This window comes from Salvelinus fontinalis, chromosome 31 (assembly GCF_029448725.1).
Source record: "Salvelinus fontinalis isolate EN_2023a chromosome 31, ASM2944872v1, whole genome shotgun sequence".
In the NCBI taxonomy this organism is placed as follows: Eukaryota; Metazoa; Chordata; class Actinopteri; order Salmoniformes; family Salmonidae; genus Salvelinus; species Salvelinus fontinalis.
Window position 1 is genome coordinate 24,223,058 of NC_074695.1, and position 18,924 is coordinate 24,241,981.

The 18,924-nt window shown below is 39.7% G+C and overlaps 1 protein-coding gene and 1 pseudogene across 3 annotated transcripts; both read left to right on the forward strand.

Annotated features, from left to right (window-relative positions):
• Positions 1 to 2,163: 2,163 nt before the first annotated feature.
• Positions 2,164 to 18,736, forward strand: LOC129829908 (Na(+)/dicarboxylate cotransporter 3-like). Of its 3 annotated transcripts, XR_008755477.1 has the most exons (14): positions 2,164 to 2,435; positions 3,069 to 3,334; positions 6,000 to 6,163; positions 7,028 to 7,088; positions 7,210 to 7,389; positions 8,267 to 8,392; positions 8,587 to 8,679; positions 8,917 to 9,021; positions 9,156 to 9,253; positions 13,457 to 13,569; positions 13,761 to 13,922; positions 14,617 to 14,754; positions 18,486 to 18,555; positions 18,707 to 18,736. XR_008755477.1 is itself a non-coding variant. In XM_055891907.1 (13 exons), exons 1-13 carry the CDS (start codon positions 2,319 to 2,321, stop codon positions 15,047 to 15,049), a joined length of 1,812 nt encoding a protein of 603 aa, XP_055747882.1. In that variant the 5' UTR covers positions 2,171 to 2,318; the 3' UTR covers positions 15,050 to 16,189. The 3 variants fall into 3 exon arrangements, 2 of the variants coding, with proteins under 2 accessions (XP_055747884.1, XP_055747882.1); XM_055891907.1 differs by lacking the exons at positions 18,486 to 18,555; positions 18,707 to 18,736 and adding an exon at positions 14,861 to 16,189 and having other exon boundaries at positions 2,171 to 2,435; XM_055891909.1 differs by lacking the exons at positions 8,917 to 9,021; positions 18,486 to 18,555; positions 18,707 to 18,736 and adding an exon at positions 14,861 to 16,189 and having other exon boundaries at positions 2,165 to 2,435.
• Positions 16,267 to 18,475, forward strand: LOC129829909 (osteoclast stimulatory transmembrane protein-like; annotated as a pseudogene).
• Positions 18,737 to 18,924: the final 188 nt, after the last annotated feature.

Here is an 18,924-nt window from a genome sequence, read left to right on the forward strand (position 1 = left end):
AGACAAACTAGACACACAACATAGAATTCCCACCCAGCTCACGTCCTGACCAACACTAAACAAGCAAAACACATAAGAACTCTGGTCAGGACGTTACACTAGCCCACTGCAGTAAAGGGTGAATTCTATTTGACTGCCTTCTTGAAAGTAAAAATAACCTAGCTAATTGAGAAACTTACAGTTAATTCAACTGACAAGACTGATGGTGCATGTCAAATCTAAATAGAGAAGAATCATTGTTTCAAAAGTAGCTCTTTTGCACAAAATTATTTAAAACAAAGAGATTTGGTTGTGCACACAAAAAAATAGCATTTTAGCATTTAGTTCTTATAGTAGCTACTAGCTAGAACCTGAGACATATGTCCTTATTCTCTCTATGAGACTTGTCAGAACATAAATGCATAAGAACAGGTCTAACCTTTTCTGTCTGTTTGCATTTCATCCAAGATAGCATTACACAACTGGCATGGATTAAGACTTTTTGTTGTTGTTGTGATCTTTACAAATGAGGTGGGAAGACAGTCAAGCTGGAAATGCCAATATTCAGGGTCGTAACAGGTAAAAAGTAAACAGGGGGCCATTTTTTTCATCTAAGAGCATAGTTGCTTAGTTGTACTGTCTGCTAAGCGTAAACCACAATGTCATGTCCTAATCTGGTTCAACAGACACAGTTAGCCTGGGGATGAGGTTATTGTTATGACTCATGGCTTTCATAACCACGTCTTGATAACAATTCAATAATGATGAGATGGGAGACGGGAATCAGTTAAGCTATTGGCATCTCAACATACACAACTCCCATGAAGCTCTGCGGCAAAACCCCAATACACAACAGTTATGGTTAGTCCATTGCCTGTAGCTATGGCTGACTGTCTGTCTCTAACCTCCTCCTCACCTAATCTGCATGCACCCTGTTATACTGATTATGTTATTTAGCAGGAAGAATACCTAATAATATATTTATATGAGTAAAACTTCACTTGTGCAGATCACAAACTCGTTATTACCGTTGCTGAGGAGTCTTTCTTCCTTTAAGAAACTTTAATATTAATCGGTTTCCACACATACTGTATTTTTCACACACACCACAAACCAGTTTGTATGTATGACACATGTTATGACACTAGAGGGCACTTCTGCATCACAGATAATAGTTCAACTGTGGAAAGTACTGCTTATTCCTGTGACCAAGAGCAATGGAGGGTTGGCTCTGACCTCTAAGAGGCCACCAGAGTCGTGCCAGCAGTGAAGAGACCGTTTCTGGCCAGGGTAGTTATAAATGGCTTTAGAAAGCCGAATAGAGAGGCAGCTACTCCTGTCGGAGAGAAACAAGCCTGCCATTGTCTTTGATTGAGCATTGCCAGATCAGACAGTTGGCTACCAAGTTTTTATCCTGCTTTTAACATCAATGTCTTTTAAAGTAGCCTATGTCCTCACTTCACATTTGTAGATGGAGAATTTACGATTAGGCCTATCGCTTAAAGGAACATCTGCAATGGCGGGAGCCACCATTGAAATCACCAATGAACTGAAGTCACCTTTTTATTAAACCAGCCACTAAAACAATAGAATGTGTCTATCAATTATCTACCAAAAACAACTAAATGCTGCATTTACACAGGCTGCCCAATTCTTATTTTTTTTGCACTTATTGGTCTTTTGACCAATCAAATCAGCTCTCAATAAGAGCTGATGCGAACAGATATGATGTGATTGGTCAAAAGACCAATTAGTGAGAAAAATATCAGAATTGGGCTTCCAGGTGTAAATGCTGCCTATTTAAACTGTGTATAGTCACGTGTTACAGATTACCATTGTAATCTCCATGTATTTGGTCTCCATTTGTTTCCAAACATATGATTTCTGCAAAATTCGGACCTTTGTGGCACATGTCTGTGGTTCAAGTCTCTATCCTCTTAAAATGAAGTTTACATGGTTTACCTATGTGGCCCCTTCCCTTGTGTGATCAACCATGAATGATGATGGAAGCAGTTTTTGATGACTGTTGACATGGCTGGCATCCATTTTGCAGGGAGGAACCAGAAAGACAAGACTACTGGCATTGTTAAAATGTTGGTTATTATCAGTAAAACACAATAAATCACATACAAATTGTGCAATCATAGAGCAAGCTCAACTTGCGCGCGCATCCCTAATAACTTGAACAATGCGTTATGAGTTAACCTGTTAGGCAATAGTTAATCTTCTCCAAGAGTGCAAAAACAACGGAGTCAAAGTGATAAAAGTGAGGCTTCAAAATTCTGCACTCCGGCATCACATAACAAGCGTTGGTACACTTCAATAAAATAATATTCGTCATGGAAATGGAAACAATATCAACGTTCGCTAAGAAGCTTTGGTGCGTCAAGAAACAACTTATTCTCGTCCTCACTCCGCTTATTCTCCTCCCGTTACTTTTTGGTCTACCGGAAAAGGTAAGTGGTTATTGGAAGAAACACAAATCTTGCTACTCTAACCATTTATTTCTCTAACTCACAAGAAAAAGTAGTTTTATAACTGTATATAACTAAGCCAAATTGCTGAACCACATCAAATTGTCATGACCTACTACTGAAAGTCAGGCAATGGTTAAATACAGTATTGCCACATAGCCTAAAGCTGATATGATTAATAATATCCACACCTGCCTTTAAATCTGAACACCCATTAAACCAACATCTGTTGGAATAAGACTTCACTGAAATTAGAATCAGGATCATAAAACGTGCCATTAGATTTAAAAACAGGACATGGTCCCGCTTCATCATATAGCTAAAACATCAATCCTCACATTAATAACTCGACCCTAACTCCATTCACCCCTCTTAATCGGAGCCATAACCCAATTGGAGACCTAACCAACCAATCTGAGACCTAACCCAGCTATTAATAACTTCATGGGCTTATTTATTTACAATTCCCCCCTAATTTTGCAATTCCACACACAGAAAAAAAGTACATTCCTTATACATTTGTCTTTCCACAGCATGATACAAACATTAATGAAATAGATAACCTTTGGCATTTACTCTTAATGTTCACCAACATGTTTCTGTTATGTTTTTCAGGAGGGGAAATGTCTGTATGTGGTGCTGCTAATGGCTGTGTTCTGGTGCACAGAGGCTCTTCCCTTAGCTGTCACTGCCATGCTACCTGTTTGCCTCTTTCCAACAATGGGAATTCTTCCATCCAAAAAAGTCTGCCCTCAGTACTTCCTCGATACAAATGTTCTCTTTCTCAGCGGTCTTGTGATGGCATCAGCTATTGAGGAATGGGGTCTGCATCGCAGAATAGCTCTGAAAGTTCTTAAGATTGTTGGAGTCAAACCAGCCTGGTGAGAAGTCTATATCGCCATATATACAACAGTAATACATTTATCATAATTTATATTTTGGGATTATTTTTATTTTTAAACTTTTATTTTTATTTTTTATTGAACCTTTATTTAACTAGGCAAGTCATTTAATAACACATTCTTATTTACAATGACGGCCTACCAAAAGGCAAAAGGTGTCCTGCGGGGACGGGGGACTGGGATGAAAAAGAAATACAATATAAATATAGGATAAAACACACATCACAACAAGAGAGACAACACTACATAAAGAGAGACCTAAGACAACAACATAGCAAGGCAGCAACACATGACAACACAGCATGGTAGCAACACAACATAACAACAACATGGTAGCAACACAACATTGTAGCAGCACAAAACATGGTACAAACATTATTGGGCACAGACAACAGCACAAAGGGCAAGAAGGTAGAGACAACAATATATGACACAAAGCAGCCACAACTGTCAGTAAGAGTGTCCATGATTGAGTCATTGAATGAAGATATTGAGATAAAACTGTCCAGTTTGAGTGTTTGTTGCAGCTCGTTCCAGTCGCTAGCTGCAGTGAACTGAAAAGAGAAGCGACCCAGGGATGTGTGTGCTTTGGGGACCTTTAACAGAATGTGACTGGCAGAACGGGTGTTGTATGTGGAGGATGAGGGCTGCAGTAGATATCTCAGATAGGGGGGGAGTGAGGCCTAAGAGGGTTTTATAAATAAGCATCGCAAAGGGTATACAGAGATGACCAGTTTACAGAGGAGTATAGAGTGCAGTGATGTGTCCTATAAGGAGCATAGGTGGCAAATCCGATGGCCGAATAGTAAAGAACATCTAGTCGCTCGAGAGCACCCTTACCTGCCAATCTATAAATGATGTCTCCGTAATCTAGCATGAGTAAGATGGTCATCTGAATCAGGTTTAGTTTGGCAGCTGGGCTGAAAGAGGAGTGATTACGATAGAGGAAACCAAGTCTAGATTTAACTTTAGCCTGCAGCTTTGATATGTGCTGAGAGAAGGACAGTGCACCGTCTAGCCATACTCCCAAGTACTTGTATGAGGTGACTACCTCAAGCTCTAAACCCTTCAGAGGTAGTAATCACACCTGTGGGAAGAGGGGCATTCTTCTTACCAAACCACATTACCTTTGTTTTGGAGGTGTTCAGAACAAGGTTAAGGGTAGAGATAGCTTGTTGGACACTAAGAAGGCTTTGTTGGAGAGCATTTAACACAAAATCCAGGGAGGGGCCAGCTGAGTGTAAGGCTGTATCATCTGCATTTAAATGGATGAGAGAGCTTCCTACTGCCTGAGCTATGTTGTTGATGTAAATTTAGAAGAGCGTGGGGCCTAGGATCGAGCCTTGGGTTACTCCCTTGGTGACATGCAGTGGCTGAGACAGCAGATTTTCTGACTTTATACACTGTACTCTTTGAGACAGGTAGTTAGCCAACCAGGCCAAAGACCCCTCAGAGACACCAATACTCCTTAGCCGGCCCACAAGAATGGAATGGTCTACCGTATCAAAAGCTTTGGCCAAGTCAATAAAAATAGCAGCACAATATTTCTTAGAATCAAGTGCAATGGTGACATCATTGAGGACCTTTAAGGTTGCAGTGACACATCCATAACCTGAGCGGAAACCAGATTGCATTCCCGAGAGAATACTATAGACATCAAGAAAGCCAGTTAGTTGATTATTGACGTTATTATTGAAGTTTTTCCAACACTTTTGAGAAACAGGGCAAAATATAAATAGGCCTAGAACAGTTAGGATCAGCTTGATCTCCCCTGTAAATAAAGGACAAACCGTGGCTGCCTTCCAAACAATGGGAACCTCCCCAGAAAGGAGAGAGGCTAAAAAGGTGGGAGATAGGCTTGGCGATGATAGGGGCAGCAACCTGAAAGAAGAAAGGGTCTAAACCATCTGACCCAGATGTTTTTTTGTGGTCAAGTTTAAGGAGCTCCTTTAGCACCTCGGACTCAGTGACTGCCTGAGGGAGAAACTTTGTTGCGGGGCAGGGGAAAAAGAGGGAGAAGCATCAGGGATAGTCGCATTAGAAGGGGTGGGAGATGAGGAAATGTTTGACGGGCAAGGAGGCATGGCTGAGTCAAATAGGAATCCTGACTTAATGAAGTGGTGATTAAAGAGCTCAGCCATGTGCTTCTTGTCAGTAACAACCACATCATCAACATTAAGGGACATGGGCAGCTGTGAGGAGGAGGGTTTATTCTCCAGGTCATTAATCGTTTTCCAGAGCTTCTTGGGGTTAGACCCACAGAGAGAGTACTGCTCCTTAAAGTAACTAACTTTGGCCTTCCAGATAGCCTGAGTGCACTTATTTCTTATTTGCCTGAATGATAGCCCGTCAGCCTGAGTATGCGTGTGCCTTTCGCCAAATGCAATTCTTAAGGTGGAGTAACTCGGCAAGATCACGGTCGAACCAGGGGCTAAATCTGTTTTTAATTCTCATTTTCTTTATGCGGGCGTGTTTGTTAACAATACCACTGAAAATTTCAAAAAAGAAGGTCCAAGCGTCTTCGAGCTGATTCTCTACCATTTTACATAGGCCAGTTGTTATCAGAAATGTTATTGATAATCATAGTATTGATTTGTCACTCTACTTACACCTGACCTATGTGCCCATCTCTCTCCCCATACAGGTTGATTTTGGGAATGATGATCACCTCTGCCTTCCTGTCCATGTGGCTCAGCAACACAGCAACAACGGCCATGATGCTTCCCATTGCTAACGCCATCCTGGAGACCCTCTTTGGGGACCTGGCCACTCTGAAGGAGAACTGCAAGGTGAAAGAGGAGACAGAGGGTGAGTTGCTGTGTAGGGTTTCTCCAACTGTCCCACACACATCTAGCGAAAAGATTAAGACCTATACAGTAGCTAAGCCAGGACAAATTTAGTCTATCAACACTGAAGGGTAGAATTAATGCTAATTGTTTGTAGTGCTTACCCAAGGGTGTCAAACTCAAACCATGGAGGGCCAAGTGTCTGCTGATTTGAGTTTTTTCCTTTCAATTTGTGTCCAGTTAAGACCTATACAAACAAGTGAGAGGAGTTCCTAACTGATCAGTGACCTTAATTCATCAATCAAATAAGAGGGAGGAGCGAAAACCCACAGACACTCGGGCCTCTGTGGAATGAGTTTGACACCTGCCTTACACAGACAAACAGACTATACTTTAATTTTCTATAGCTAAGAATGATGTTTCCACATTAAAACTGTAATATGTAACTCAGGGTGTGAACTATCATATTGCCTTCAGAGCACGACATGTCAAGTTATTCAATATTCAAATGGTAATTTATTGATTATAGTAGCCACCTTTCAAGTCATTTATTAAATATGACAGAGGTCTACAGACAAGCTAGTTAGAAAACTGGAACTCACAGGCTTTGATTACATATAAATTGTTAATATCTCTGTTATAGCTTGTCTCATTCATACTATAGCTATGTATACTGTAGCATCAAACTAGTTGGTTCATGGGAAACATATTGATTCTCCTTAGAGGCAGTTACACTTAGATAACCCCCTAAATCTCCTTCAAATTGGTATTCAATATGGAATTATTATGTCTAAGCCTGTCCTTAAAAATATTTAGTCATTTGTCACTGCACAGTGAACAATGGAGAGAATAACTCTAACAACCTGTTAACTTCAACATCCATCAGGTCAATCACAAGTAAAGCTGCATTCACTGCCCTCTGAAAATCAGATCTTGTCTATAGATGGGTAAGAAAGGAAGCAAAAACAAACAATTTTAGCTCTCATGTTGGATTCATGGTTATCATGTAGCTATTTACTAGCATTGTTACAATCTGTTTGGTTACATTTCCCTACATTATATCTTAAGAACTGATGGGATGGTGCGGTCAAATGGGAGGACTGCACAGGAGATCAGGACAGAGTCAGAGTACCAGATGAAGGTGTGGAAAGGCTTCCTGATCTGTATCCCATACGCTGCCAGTATCGGAGGGACTGCCACCCTGACAGGCACGGCGCCAAACCTCATCCTCATTGGACAACTTAAGAGGTACCCAAGTTGAGGACTTGACTGATCTCTCTTTCTCCTACTGTATCTGTACATACCCTCTCATAGACCTCACAGGCCCATCAGATAGAGCAATAAAGGTATATAAGGAGAAAAAGTATCCCTGAGAAGGTCTATGAAAGGGTTTTAACCATTATGAAAAAAGATGAGTACTGTTCTGTTTCAGACTTCAGAAGTCCCTCTGAAAGCCCCAGTGCAGTCAAAAATGTGATTTTCCTGTGCTTTATATATACACTGAGTATACCAAACATTAGGACCCCTCCCCCCTTTTCCCCTCAGAACAGCCTCAATTTGTCGGGCGTAGACTACAAGGTGTTAAAAGCATTCCACAGGGATGCTGACACCAGGTTGACTCTAATGCTTCCCACGGTTGTGTCAAGTTGGCTGGATGTCGTTTGGGTGGTGGACCATTCTTGATACATGCGGGAAACTGTTGAGTGTGAAAAATTCAGCAGCGTTGCAGTTTTAGTATAAGAGCTGTTTGAAAAGACCGCTGGAAATTTCAGCCGGTTTTGGTGGGATGGAGTTTTGGCCTGCCTGGTGGCATCACCAAATTAGTCAATAGACCAATAAGAAAGAGTTCTAAACCTCTCTGCCAATAACAGCTAGTTTTCAGTTTCCCCCTCCCCACTCAGACAGTCCTAGCTAAATTCTTTCCTGAGAAATTGCTCTTGCTAAGAGGCAAGAGCAATATGATATTGAGGACCTTTAAAGGCATATGACACCAACCTGACAACCTGAGTTAGGATTTTACTGGCAAATAGCTGTGTTTGAAGAACATGTTACATTTTAGACCATAAAATACTACTTTTTTCATGTTTGCTGTACCGTTTTTGACAGTTGCTTATTTGTGTCCTAGTTACTTCCCAGAGTGCGACTTGATAAATTTTGGCTCTTGGTTTGCATTCGCCTTTCCTCTCATGGTGCTCTTCCTCATCTTGGCATGGCTGTGGATTTCTTTCCTCTACGGGGGCTTGAATACGCGGTATGGTGCTCAAATCAAATCAAAGTTACTCAAAAGTGTGTAATATAAAAACGTGACCATAGATGATTATATATGCAGTCTGTGCTAGAGTTCTAAGATTTTTGCCTGTACACTTTTTAAAATAATATGAAGTAATACATTTTCCTACCTGTCAGATACATTCACACTATTTTAATACTATTTGTTGTGTTCAGGTTATGTGTGAAGAAACAGGACGAAAGAGCACAAGCAGAGAAAAAAGCAGAGGCTGTTATTGATGAAGACTACAGAAAACTAGGCCCCATAAAGTAAGGGACTCTAGCCTTATCTCTAGACTAAATCACAGGCAACATGCTCTAATCTTAAATCATGCCCTATACCAGGGTTGGCCAATTCTGGTTCAGGAGCGCCACATTGTTCGCATGCTTTAGATTGTTTATTTTATTCAGTTGGATGGAACAAAATCCTGCTACAACCCTCCAGGACTAAGGATTCCTCAATGACGGGGATTCCTCAATGACAACAATTTCCATCTTTCATTTTAGTTTTGCAGAAGGATCCATCGCATTCTTTTTCATTTTGTTTGCCGTTCTCCTGTTCACAAGAGATCCCAAATTTGTAACTGGATGGTCCACATTTTTCAACAAAGGGTAAGACAGATAAGCTTGCTACAAGCTAACAAGGCACTACCCGTTACCTCGGAAATGTCTGTATAATTCACTGGAGGCATGAGGAAACCAGCTGCATCATGACTTCCTCTTCTCTGATTCTCTTTCTACTGTAGGTATGTGTCAGATGCGACCACTGGAGTGATCATTGTGTCAATCCTATTTTTCTTCCCTTCCCAGAAGCCCTCTCTTAACTGGTGGTTTGATTCTAGAGGTCAGTACTTGAAAGGACATGTCCCAAATAATAAGAAATATTTTGGAATATGTAGATGGAAAATACTACTGCCTCTAGTCATATCACCTTTCTGTACTGATATAGAGGACACATTGGATGTTTTCGAATCAAAAGATTAGATGGAGCAGCTGTATGCATATACTGTAGATAAAGGGTTTTAAACTCACATTATTTAAGCAATAAGGCCCAAAGATTGTGGTATATGGCCAATTATCCTCATCTAAGAGCTGTTTTTAAGCACGACGCAACACCGAGTGCCTGGATACAGACCTTAGCCGTGGTATATTGGCCATATAACACAAACCCGAGGTGCCTTATTGCTATTATAAACTGGTTACCAACGTAATTAGAGCAGTAAAAATCTATATTTTGTCATACCCATGGTATACGGTCTGATTTACCACAGCTGTCAGCCAATCAGCATTCAGGGCTTGAATCACCCAGTTTATAATATTAATTATACCATGGCATTGTTGAATACTTCCCTATAACGCATGGTATATTTGCACGGTAGAATTCAATGGCTATAGTTCATTCTTCCATGTTCTATATTTGAGCTGCTTTTGAAAACAGAAGTCGAATTGAAAACATTATTGGCATTGTTGAATTCGATTTTCATAATGGCAACCTAGAATTCATGGTTTGGTTAGCCAAACTAGCGAACCTGTTTGGTTACCACGGCAACTACTAATGCACTTACTAGCTACTTCAGTGGATGTTGAACACATTTCTACCAGCAAATGAACACATTTCTTTAAATTATAGCCATGGTATAAAAGGGATAATCAACTATGCATTCTCTGGAAAATAATGAAACTCATTGGAAGGTCATTTCCACTCTGCTAGCACGTTGTTGAACACACCTTCTGCATCGTTCATTATTTTCCATAGAATGCAGAGGCCTTTGTTGATTATCCCTTACATCATGCCTCACCAGAAATAAATTACAGTACAGATGTCGTATCTTAATTTGATCACGCTGTTGTTACAGGAATTTTCCTGCACAGCGTAGAATACACTAAACTTGTAGTGTATTCAAGGTTTAAAAAGGCTTTTAAAGTTTGGAATTTCTACATTAAAATTTCAAACTTAATTTGCCCTAATGAAAAATGTATCAACCTCTACAAAAAATGACAATTAATTATAATCCATATAATAACTCACATTTCCTGTTGCTGATGGATTATTCTACTGCTGTAGCAAACTGGCTCCAATTAAGATCCTACATCTGTATCATTGACTACTATCAAAGTAGAATATTCTTTCTTTCTTTCATTAGTCCATTTCTGAAGTGCAAAACTTGCATTGGCTCTGTTGTTAGGTACTGTAAATCACCTGAGGAATGTTAATGACGTAGATTAGTCTGAGCAGCATTCTGTTGTGAGGTAAGACTGTAGCCCCTTTGTTTGTGCGATTATTATTCATCTCTCAAAGTGTGTCGCCACACTTTGGTTTGCTCTGTTTACTCTGCTCTACAGATGAAGTCAGAAGTTTACAAACACCTTAGCCAAATACAGTGGGGCGAAAAAGTATTTAGTCAGCCACCAATTGTGCAAGTTCTCCCACTTAAAAAAGATGAGAGATGCCTGTAATTTTCATCATAGGTACACTTCAACTAGGACAGACAAAAAAAAAAAAAAATCCAGAAAATCACATTGTAGGATTATTAATGAATTTATTTGCAAATTATGGTTGAAAATAAGTATTTGGTCACCTACAAACAAGCAAGATTTCTGGCTCTCACAGACCTGTAACTTCTTCTTTAAGAGGCTCCTCTGTCCTCCACTCGTTACCTGTATTAATGGCACCTGTTTGAACTTGTTATCAGTATAAAAGACACATGTCCACAACCTCAAACAGTCACACTCCAAGCTCCACTATGGCCAAGACCAAAGAGCTGTCAAAGGACACCAGAAACAAAATTGTAGACCTGCACCAGGCTGGGAAGACTGAATCTGCAATAGGTAAGCAGCTTGGTTTGAAGAAATCAACTGTGGGAGCAATTATTAGGAAATGGAAGACGTACAAGACCACTGATAATCTCCCTCGATCTGGGGCTCCACGCAAGATCTCCCCCCTGGGGTCAAAATGATCACAAGAACGGTGAGCAAAAATCCCAGAACCACACATGGGGGGACCTAGTGAATGACCTGCAGAGAGCTGGGACCAAAGTAACAAAGCCTACCATCAGTAACATACTACGCCGCCAGGGACTCAAATCCTGCAGTGCCAGACGTGTCCCCCTGCTTAAGCCAGTACATGTCCAGGCCCTTCTGAAGTTTGCTAGAGAGCATTTGGATGATCCAGAAGAAGACTGGGATCCAAAGAACACCATACCTACTGTGAAGCATGGGGGTGGAAACATCATGCTTTGGGGCTGTTTTTCTGCAAAGGGACCAGGGCGACTGATCCGTGTAAAGGAAAGAATGAATGGGGCCATGTATCGTGAGATTTTGAGTGAAAACCTCCTTCCATCAGCAAGGGCATTGAAGATGAAACGTGGCTGGGTCTTTCAGCATGACAATGATTCCAAATACACCGTCCGGGCAACGAAGGAGTGGCTTCGTAAGAAGCATTTCAAGGTCCTGGAGTGGCCTAGCCTGTCTCCAGATCTCAACCCCATAGAAAATCTTTGGAGGGAGTTGAAAGTCTGTGTTGCCCAGCAACAGCCCCAAAACATCACTGCTCTAGAGGAGATCTGCATGGAGGAATGGGCCAAAATACCAGCAACAGTGTGTGAAAATGTTCGGAATTTTGTTAATAAATAGTTAAAACAAATTCTAGCTTTAGATAAAACTATAACTAATTGAACTCTGCATGCCTGGTGAAAAGAGATTTGTGTTGTGGGTCATAAAATAAGCAGAAAGGGTCGTTAAACTATGGTTGAACTGACCCAACTTAGCCCTGAGGTGTTTAGATAAACTTTTTAGGTCTTCCATTATCTTGAGTTGTCTGCTAAAGTGGTAATAAATTATAGTGAGCCTTCAGGACAATTGATTATATTATGTGTCATGTGTGTGTCCAGTGAGTTAGAATGAACTTTTGAACCTGTTTTCTATTTGTCAGGACAATGAGACTCATTCTGTAACCTATGACGTCATATCTTGTATATAAACTTGTGTTTATGATCAAATGGCAGCGTGCTCCGAGAATAAACACTATTATCTACTTTTAATAAGACTGTATCGTGTCTATTTTATGTTAATAAGTATCTTACAAATTCTTATAAATAGACAGATTGAATTTAATTAATGAGTACATTAGAGGAATTATTTAATTCCACTAACAGAAAACCTTGTGAAGACTTACAGAAAACGTTTGACCTCTGTCATTGCCAACAAAGGGTATATAACAAAGTATTGAGATAAACTTTTGTTATTGACCAAATACTTATTTTCCACCATAATTTGCAAATAAATTCGTTAAAAATCCTACAATGTGATTTTCTGGAATTTTTTTTCTCATTTTGTCTGTCATAGTTGAAGTGTACCTATGATGAAAATTACAGGCCTCTCTCATCTTTTTAAGTGGGAGAACTTGCACAATTGGTGGCTGACTAAATACTTTTTTGCCCCACTGTACATTTCAACTCAGTTTTTCACAATTCCTGACATTTAATCCTAGTAAAAATTCCCTGTCTTAGGTCAGTTAGGATCACCACTTTATTTTAAGAATGTGAAATGTCAGAATAATAGTAGAGAGAATGATTAATTTCAGCTTTTATTTATTTCATCACATTACCAGTGGGTCAGACGTTTATATACACTCAATTAGTATTTGGTAGAATTGCCTTTAAATTGTTTAACTTGGGTCAAACGTTTCAGGTAGCCTTCCACAAGCTGCCAACAATAAGTTGGCCCATTCCTCCTGACAGAGCTGGTGTAACTGCGTCAGATTTGTAGGCCTCCTTGCTCGCACACGCTTTTTCAGTTCTACCCACACATTTTCTATGGGATTGAAACATTTCTGGCCCAGCGGTACCGGAGAGAAAAACAAAACACCAGCCATGGCCATATTTTGACCCTTAACCCTTATTTTAACCTCTAACCCCAACCTTCCGCCTTTTCTTTATTACTCCTTTTCAAGGCCCCTTGCAGGTTAGATATTCTGATATTTCGGTGGTTGACCTGGATTTGGCTGGTGGGCCGAGGTTGATTGTATACCTTGTCATGTTTTCCTCAGCATCAAATACTCCATATGTTCCTCTCCTATCATGGAAGAAAGCACAGGAATGTGTCCCATGGAATATCATTCTGTTGCTGGGTGGAGGCTTTGCCATGGCCAAGGGATGTGAGGTAAAATCATAGAATTTACATATAGAATCAATATGCCCTATGGGTAAAACCTGTTTATGTTTAATGATGCACAAAGATATGAAATCCCTTTAACTCATATTCAAATATCTATTTATATACTTTTTACCTATTTCTGCTACTACTGAGATGGGGGCTGTCTGTTGATGCTCTGTCCCTGTTGTATAATATAGGAGTCAGGACTGGCGGCGTGGATAGGAGCCTACCTCCAGCCTATTGCCCAGGTCCCCCCTGCTGTGGCCGTCATGTTCATCACAGCTTTCCTGGCCTGTTTCACAGAGTTTGCCAGCAACACCGCCACCATTATCATATTCCTGCCCGTCATCGCTGAACTGGTGAGCTGTCATCTATGACATGACCACAACATTCAACATTTAGTTAGATGTTTCCATTATTGAGATTGACGTACCCTGTGGGTATGAAAAGGACAGGCCTACTGTAGTAGGTAATCATTTTGAAGGAAGACATGTATTTTGTGTGTAGTATTTGAATACCCCTTGTTATCTACCAAAAAGCCTTGAACTACATTGGATGACTAATTCATGGATTAGTATTCCCCATGGGAAAATATGATGGGGAAATCAGTGCTCTCTACTCTAATCTCCCACAGCAATTTACCTTTTTAGTGTTTGCCATGGGGTTAACAGATCTGTCAGCGTAGCACCATGGCTGTTGGGTCAATTTGTATGTCTGTTGGACATTAACTACAGTTATCAGTAACCAGTTGTCTTTGGCTGGGAGTGCCAATGTCCTGCAGTATCGTTCAATCGTATCATCCAGTATCACCATGACAAGTGCGCCATACTTACTTATCTTCAGTAAAATTCCCAAGCCAAATAAATTACGACTAACAATTTGGAATATCGTTCCCAGTTATTGAATTAGAGATGGATTCACTCACTCACTCCTTACTAACGTGTGTGCTCCTTGTGTTTGTCTGAAGAAAAGTGTTTAAAAGTGTTATTAGTTTTGCATTAATACAATTTTGTCAAAAGAATAGCAACAAATGTGTTTGTCTCCTCTTGACAGGCTATGTTTGTCAAGGTGAACCCTCTTTACTTTATGATACCTGCGACAACAGGATGTTCATTTGCCTTCATGTTGCCAGTCTCCACCCCTCCCAACTCCATTGCCTTTGCATCTGGCCATCTTTTGGTGAAGGACATGGTAAGATCCTTATGCCGATATACTGTATGACCATATGTCAGACTGTTCCTAAACTTAAAGGTACTGTATTCTAGCATATACATCTGGTTGGTTTCTCTATTTACAGGTGAAAACAGGCTTTGTGATGAACATTTTGGGCATTTTATCGGTTTCTCTGGCCATGAACACTTGGGGTCGTGCCATGTTCAGTTTGGAGACTTATCCAGACTGGGCTCGTCCAGTCAACATGTCCAGTACTGTCACAGATATACAGTTCCCCTCCGACTCACCTTTCAACGTTACTAGGTTACCGTAGATCTGAAGCTTATCCAGTATAATTATTATACTGTATTATATAGTAAATACTGGATCATAATTTCTGAATATGTACAAAGTCTATAACTATAGACTTGGGGAGAATTAGCTGTTACTTTAAGTAATTTAGCTTATGGTATGATGGCTATACCATGTTTCTAAGGTACTGTCCTTTTTCAATCAGTCTACTGTATATGAGTTTTGATTTTTTAGCGGTTTATATTTTGTTCAGGCTCTCATTGTGATCTACTTACTCTGTCATGTAGATTATATCAATTTCTATCAGCTAATTTTCTTGTTTGTCACGAACCCCTGCTCTCCCCAGATGTGTCCTGTGTTTTGCCTTGATTTGTTTTAGGTCCCTATGACATGTTTCCATTGGAAGATAATTTGTTTGGGCAGGGCGGGGGGCGACAGAATAGACAGTGGTTGGTCTGTCTGTTGTTGCGTTCTCTTCCACAGTTATACAACAAGTCATGTCGGGCATAGTTTTTGTCCAGACACCTGTGATGTCTTGTCTCATCTCTCGCTATGCTTGCTGAAATGAATTGCATCTTAGTGACCTCTGATGGTCATTGTGCCACATTGCACTGATCACTGTGTGCATCTCATACTGTACCTCACTGTAACATTCCCTGGATAGTGTTTGTGATAGTAATCCTTATTGATTAGGGTGTTAGCAGTCTGATTATAAACCCAATCCATTTCATGACAGTGAACTCTCATCCTCCAAGTCCTCCACCTACTGGTAAATGACACTTGAACTCAATCCTCCATTGACCTTTAGCTGTGTAAACTGTGACTGTCTTGACACATAACAGGAGTTTGTGAATTATTCATAAAACATACTTACCTAGGCCATGGTGGTCACTGGCTGCATGTGTTTTAACATATTTTTGTAAGTTACACACAGAAGGTCATTTTTACTTTTCATTGTGTCTTTTAAAAACATAAATCATGATTTTCTGATCTTATTTTATTTGAAATAATCATTAGAAATGTGGTGTGTGGAAATCGAAATAACTATTTTCTACCATAGATTTTATTTAGTGTAATACGTTTAGCTTTATCAATGCACATTTTGTAGATTTGTTATTTTCTTAATACTTCTCGTTACCAAATAAAACTGAATGGCAAATGAGTTAGTGTTTTTTTCGTCAATCCATGGAATTTATATATTTAGCTGATGTCAGTGAGCAGGCACCAACAGACATGCAACACAGTAATGTATATAACAGAAGAACTTGAAACCATGGGTTAATATTCAGAAGGGGGCCAAGCCTCTATAGTCATTTTTAATCATTGACCCAAGTGACACAGCATAATATGTAGTAAGGAGAATAGACAGTGCAATCAAGTCTTATTTAACAGCCGTGTGTCTGACAGCACCAAACAAGATACTCAACAAGCCAAATGAGGCGAACAACATTTGAAAGAAGGTTATATTGAAATGTGGTTTGAACACAATTTTTACATATGTGTCTTAAACCAAGCAGACATACAGTATTTTGCCCCCTATTTCTCTAAAGAATGGTGCAGGGCTGTAAATTCCTTATAATGTCTGTTTGGTGTTGTAAAGTGTCTGCAATCTCAAGGTTTGGCACATGGTTAACTCTGCAGAACCCGAAGGTAGTTAGTTACTCAGTGTGAGAGAGGGGTCATTGGGGTAGGCCCCAGTAAACAAGACAAACTACAACAGAACACAAGAAACGCAGCAGCACAGAACACACATTAAATAGAAGAACTTACTACGAAATGTTAGAAAAGGAAGTTTGACAAGTCTTACCATACATGAAATTGCTAGACCTTGATGCTCAACCAATCAAATATACAGTAAATGATTTTACCTAGCTGAACATTTAGTTTTGGAAGACTCTGACACATACAATTGATTTGGGGTTGATTAGATCCTTTCCTTTTTCAACTTGTCGAAGGTTCTCTACATGCTCATTGATTCCCAGATAATAAAAATATTATCTGGGATTAGTCAGTAGAAGTCTACCTCCTATTAGTCAGTAGAAGTATAAATGAATTCGCACAGGGTTATGTTTAGATCTATAAATAGGACACAGATGTAGGATCTTCATTTAAGCCAGTTTGCTATAGCAGGAAAATAATCTTGGCGCAACAGGAAATGTGAATTATTATGTGGATAATAATTAATGGAATTTTTTAGTAGGGGCTGATACATTTTTTGTTAGGGCAAATCAAGTCTGACATTTCAAAGTGGAAATTACAAACTTTAGAAGCCTTTTAAAAACTCAAATATACTACAAGTTTGCATTTCCTGCTTAGCAAGAACATTCTCAGCAACAAAAGAATGATCCAATTAGGATCTTACATCTGTACCACACTGCTCATATCCCGTAGCACCTTTCAAATCTCCAATACTTCCCTAAATTATTAGTCACCAAGTATTGCGTTTGAACAACTTTCATCATTTTCAGCTCACACTTTTCCCCAATAACTTGATTCATAGGTTGTCCATGTGAGTGAGTTCGTTAGCATGTGAGCATGAGCAAGAGCCCTTCTGTCCCCTTTGAGAACAATCTTACACATATCTATGTGACATTGACTCTGAATGATAAGCTCCTTTTTCAAAAGTTACCCATGCACTGTGAAAGGGAAAGTGCAACTGAAGGTATTGCCCGCTCTTTTTTAAACTCATCTGAGCTTTTTCAAGAAGCAAAGCGAGATCTCGTTAGATAAGCTATCAAAGTAAAACAGGAAGAACTGAATATTGTTACCAGACAGAGAAAATGTGATAAATTTACTCACATTGACTTGTCAGAGATCAAAAAGAGGTGTATTACAGTAAGCAAGCAGATTGAGAGTGACTTTTTAAATGCCAAGAAACTGCTAGAGGAGTATACACTTCTGTCAAAAAGAATTCTGATGGCTCACTTTGCAATATATCTGATAGCTGAATCAGAATGATACCTGAAGTCATGTCATTTCAGTTAAGTTTGACAATGTTTACATCACAAGACAGTTGTTGCAAAAGTCATCTGATGATGGAATCCAAATAAAACCAACTAACCTGAAAAATATGGTTAATTCCACAAGTTGTAAAATAACAAAACAGGAATTTACCAGATGTCTTGCTCCAATAGTACACTCTTAGAAAAAAGGGTTCTAAAAAGGTTATTTGGCTGGCCCCATTGGAGAACCCTTTTAGGTTCCAGGTAGAACACTTTTGGATTCCTTGTAGAACCCTCTGTGGACAGGGTTCTACATGGAACCCAAAATGATTCTACCTGGAACCAAAAGGATAGTACATGGAACCAAAAGGGATCTACCTGGAAACCAAACATTTTTTTCAAATGGTTCTCCTATGGGGACAGCCAAAGAACCCTTTTAGGTTCTAGATAGCACTTTTTGTTCTAAGAGTGTATTGGTGACTTTGTATTTCATTGTTATTTTTGTGCACCATCTAGTTACAGTGAATGGGCCTTGGCTGTTGGATGTTCCAGCTACATCTGTCAGCATAGCTGTGAAAAATATAAGGTATGTCAATATTGATACTTTTCGAAATGCGATCAGGCACATCCCAGAACATAATGTGACATTACATAATATGTAGCCTTGAGATCAATAATAATATGAAATTGAATAACACATTGAACAAATGGTGACTGGATTCTCTTTTCTTTGACAGGTTCAGCTGCGCTTCCCAGGCCTACAGTATGTATTATCCCAGCTACCTGTGGGATACAGAACTAGCAAACTTCCACAAGCAGTGTGACTGGACATTCAGCCCAGAGGCATTACGCTGTGATGTAGAGCCATCTGCACCAGACCTGAGAGTGAGGGTCTTATTGGCACTACTGTGTCTGGTGGGATACATCATGGTGTTTCTGGAGTTCTACACTAGGA

Coding starts and splice junctions, on each gene's coding strand:
- LOC129829908 (XM_055891907.1), top strand. CDS start 2,319: ATGGAAATGGAAACAATATCAACGTTCGCTAAGAAGCTTTGGTGCGTC. Junction 7,089..7,209: donor CAGATCTTGTCTATAGATGG/GTAAGAAAGGAA, acceptor TTATATCTTAAG/AACTGATGGGATGGTGCGGT. Junction 9,254..13,456: donor CTGGTGGTTTGATTCTAGAG/GTCAGTACTTGA, acceptor TGTTTTCCTCAG/CATCAAATACTCCATATGTT.